Source organism: Amaranthus tricolor, chromosome 3 (assembly GCF_026212465.1).
Source record: "Amaranthus tricolor cultivar Red isolate AtriRed21 chromosome 3, ASM2621246v1, whole genome shotgun sequence".
Classification (NCBI taxonomy): domain Eukaryota; kingdom Viridiplantae; phylum Streptophyta; class Magnoliopsida; order Caryophyllales; family Amaranthaceae; genus Amaranthus; species Amaranthus tricolor.
The window spans coordinates 23,912,449-23,916,653 of NC_080049.1; the positions used below are offsets into that span (position 1 = coordinate 23,912,449).

General features: G+C 29.9%; 1 protein-coding gene across 1 annotated transcript; it reads right to left on the bottom strand.

The window, feature by feature from the left end:
* Positions 1–220: 220 nt before the first annotated feature.
* Positions 221–2,233, bottom strand: LOC130808617 (GATA transcription factor 18-like). Its single transcript, XM_057674072.1, has 2 exons — positions 1,740–2,233; positions 221–967 (listed from the first exon to the last, which is right to left on the bottom strand). The coding sequence occupies exons 1-2, from the start codon at positions 2,190–2,192 to the stop codon at positions 659–661; spliced, it is 762 nt and encodes a 253-aa protein (XP_057530055.1). The 5' UTR covers positions 2,193–2,233; the 3' UTR covers positions 221–658.
* Positions 2,234–4,205: the final 1,972 nt, after the last annotated feature.

Below are 4,205 nucleotides of genomic sequence, written 5' to 3' on the forward strand. Positions count from 1 at the left end.
TTTCAATACACAGTAAATAACACTACTACTATTACTACTTAAACATACATTCCTTAGCATTGACAACAATTAATTAATATTCAGATTTCAGTCTAACAATATTAAAGCTAATTAAAAAGGGTCATATATATATATATATATATATATATATATATATATATATATATATATATATATATATATATATATATATATATATATTTATATAATAAACCTACTGACAAAAGGGTGAAAACCCAAAAAAAAAAAAAAAAAAAAAAGCTCAAAAAGAAAGATCTAGCTACCAACATCATAGAATTATCCCATTTGCACTCTATCTTCTAGTCTAAAATCTAAAATTAAATTTAAAGTAGAAAATTAATTAAAGTAGAAAATCAAAGGGTTTTCTTTTCTTTTTTTTTTAAATTAAAAAATAATAATAAAGGAAAAGGAAGATGTTGGAGGACCCTAATGAGTAATAAGGTTAGAGAATCATAAACATCACCATCATTCACCAACAAGAAAAATTAGAAAAAAAAAAGTGTTGTAATCCATGAAACGTCGTCGTCTTTGCATGGCCTCTTCCCTTTTTCCGAGATCATTGGCTGGCTAGCTAGATCATTGTACTAATGAATTGACTTACTATAAATAGATATAAATCCATTTATGTTTTCTATTTTTAGCGGGTGAAGTCATGAACAAGACCACTTGGTCTGTCATTGGTTAACCATGAAAGGAACTGAATACCAGTGTCTGATGAGCTGCGTTCATCTTCCATAAACATGAATTCATTTGGAGCTCCATAACATTGCATCTTTTGAGGGGTTGTTTGATTGTATTGTTGTCCCCATGATCCATTATAGTATCCATGGTGTGGGTCCATCACTCCATTTGTTGATACATTATTGTTGCTTGCGCCTGTTGTTGATGCTGCTGCTGCTCTTCTCTCTTCTTTCTTAAACCTTATTCCACAAGCATTGCATAATGACTGCATAAATACATAATTCACACTTCAATAATTTATCTTTCATATCGAGTAATGTTAGAAATCAACAGTCCTACATTTTAATTTTTAATTAATTAATAAGGTACAAATTATTTTACAACTTTTTGATAATTTTAGTTAAAAAAAATTAGGAATCAAACTTAAAGCAAACAATAGTTGAGCCTCTTATTGTCTTAGGTGGTATGTTGTGATTCGTTAAACACAAGTTTAAATCTATGGTTGAATTAGAAATAAAAAGCCACCGGTTTAAATTTTATTTACTCTTATTGAAAGTGTTTGGGCAAATGGTTGATTGGTGGTAGCTAATAACCGATTATAGTGACTGAAATGGTTTGACCCGCTGCTATAAACAATTTGTTAAAAACAACTCATTCATAACAATAAGTTGTTTCAATGAATTAATTTAACCACTAAACACTCTATTTATATTATAATAAGCTAAGATTGTTTAATAAATTATTTTGCCAAACTTGAGAAATATTAAAGACGATATGTATAAGCTATGAAGATAATATGTTTTACATTCATATTTTTAGTTAAAAGGCTTCTTACTTGAGTGGCTTAATTATATAGTAATTTTTCCTTTCTATTATACTTGCTATTAATAGTAACACTTTTTCATATAATATGTCATAATCAAGTGTAAGTATTTCAAAATGGAGAAAATACCTATGTATTAAAGCCGTTGAAACCATTAACTTATGATTTTGGCATTGCTATAATGTAAATGAAAAAAATAGTAAAAGAAAAATACCTTGGGACCACGAGGACCATTACGCCAAAGAGGAGTAGAAGTGGTATCACAGTTAGCACAACGGCGAACAAAAAGAGGATCAGCGGCATTCCCAGCAGCCGAAGAATGGTTATTCCCACCGCTACGACTAGACGAAGACTTAGAATTAGAATTAGATTGCTTAGGATGAAGCAAATCCCAACAAAAAGAAGAAACACTATTCCGATGAGGAGTCGTAGTAGTAGTTTTAACATTATTTTGATTAGTTAAACGAGTAGAAGGTGTACCAAGAGAAAGAGTACAATCAACAGATGAGTATGATGATGTTGATGATGATGATGAATACATATAATCTGTTTCATCATCATCATAACATAACCCATTATTATTATTATTATTATTATAATTATTATAATTATAGTAAGGATATTGCTGTTGTTGATGTTGGTAATATTCATTAAAAGGACCAACCATTTTTAATAAGGTTGTGATATGAAATTTGTGGGGTTGTGAAGGAGAAAATTAAGATTAGAATGTAAATGGTTTTTTGGAGGAAGGGGAAGAGAGGGAGGAGTATTTATAGTTACACATAAGAAGGGGAAGCTGGGAGGATTTTTTATTTTTTTATTTTTACTTTTTTATTTTTTATTTATGGGGAGAGAATAAGGAAAGAGAAAGAGGGTAGTCAAAAGAGCCCACGTGACTAAGGGGAACAGTCTTCCAGGGATCTGCCTTCTCCGATCACGAGGAATACAGTCCTCCTCACTATTTACTGAGGAAGGATATTGATTTTGATATATACCCGGTTATGCCACTTAAATTTTCTTTTTCCTTTTTTGATTTTAAAACAATGGATTTGTAATTTTTAGTGTTTATTTTTATTCCCACAAAATATAGTAATATTGATTCAAGTGGGTAAATTACATTTATTATTTCTATTCTAGTGAATGATGAAATATATATATATATATATATATATATATATATATATATATATATATATATATATTATATATATATATATATATATATATATATATATATATATATATATATATATATATATATATATATATATATATATATATATATATATATATACTTGTGTCTTTTAATTATTTTTTCCTTTCTATTTGATGTTTAGGAATGCTTATAAGAATATTCAAAAAAAAAAAAACAAAGGAATGCTTATAAGAAATGTTTATGAAAGTTGTTTTTTTGCTAAATCACCATAAATATCTCTTTTCCTTTTGGTTGAACAAGGGTATGATTTCTTTCTAATGAAATTTTGGAGGAAATTATCAAAGGTGGGAAGATGAATGATATAGAACTACAAAAGGATAAAAAATGAAAAAATTATTCACGAGAAGGTTGATGGAGAAGTATATATAAGAAAAGAATGAATTTGCATATGGTGTCTATTGATCTAAAAAAGATTTATGAGAGTGTATCGCGTACCATCATATGGGATAGTCTTAAGGCAAGGGAAATACAGTTGGAGTATATTAAGGCCATACATGACATGTATAATGGAGTCACAGCTAGCATTTAATTACTTATTTGTTATTATAATTGATGAGTTGTCGAAATGTATTTTTCAAAGTATTCCTTAGCTTGGTGCATGTTATTGACTAACAATATTATGCTTATACCTAGAGAAAACCAGGGATTAAGTCAATGTGAAGCAAGAGGACTCGAGGATGACCCTAGAAGGAAAATGGCTGCAAATAAATCGTTCTAAATCAGAATACTTTTGATGCAACTTTAGTAGAAAAGAGCGAGTGGAAGAATCTCAAGTGATAGTTGGAACATGTTCGACAAACTTCTAACTTTAAATACCTAGGATCAGTATTCTATAATAATAGAGAGATTGATGAAGATGTGATGAGCCAAAGTCAAGTTGGTTGCCTTAAATAAAGAGCAACTACTAAGGTGCTATGTGATAGGATAATTCCAACTAGATTAAAGGTAAATTGTATGGAATTGCAGTCCTTATTGTATGGCACAAAGTGCTGAAAAGTTAAGAAGATATATGAACATAGAATGAAAGTAGTAGAGATGAAGATTTTGGGGCGAATATGTGGACACACAAGAAAGGTTAAGATTAGGAAAAATGCTTTGAGAAAAAGCTAGGGGTTGCATCAAATTCTCCAAAGAAGCGTGAAAGTAAATTGAGATGCTTTGCCATGTGCCAAAGAAGCCCACATAGGCATAAACGCACCTGTGAGAAGTGAGGAAAACATCACAATCGCTGGAAAAAGAAGTTGCGGATTGCCTAAGAAAACATGGGAGAAGAAAATTGAGTTTGACATATGTGAGTTGCACTTAGATTGAGACAAAATTAGTTAGAGACGTCGTATTCATATCCTAGACTATATGTAGTTTAATTGTACGTCATGGTTGTTGTACGTCTGTGCATGTATGTTTAATTTGTTGTATGTGGATAGTTCTTGATATTCATACTTCTCTTCCTTACCTTACCTTCAT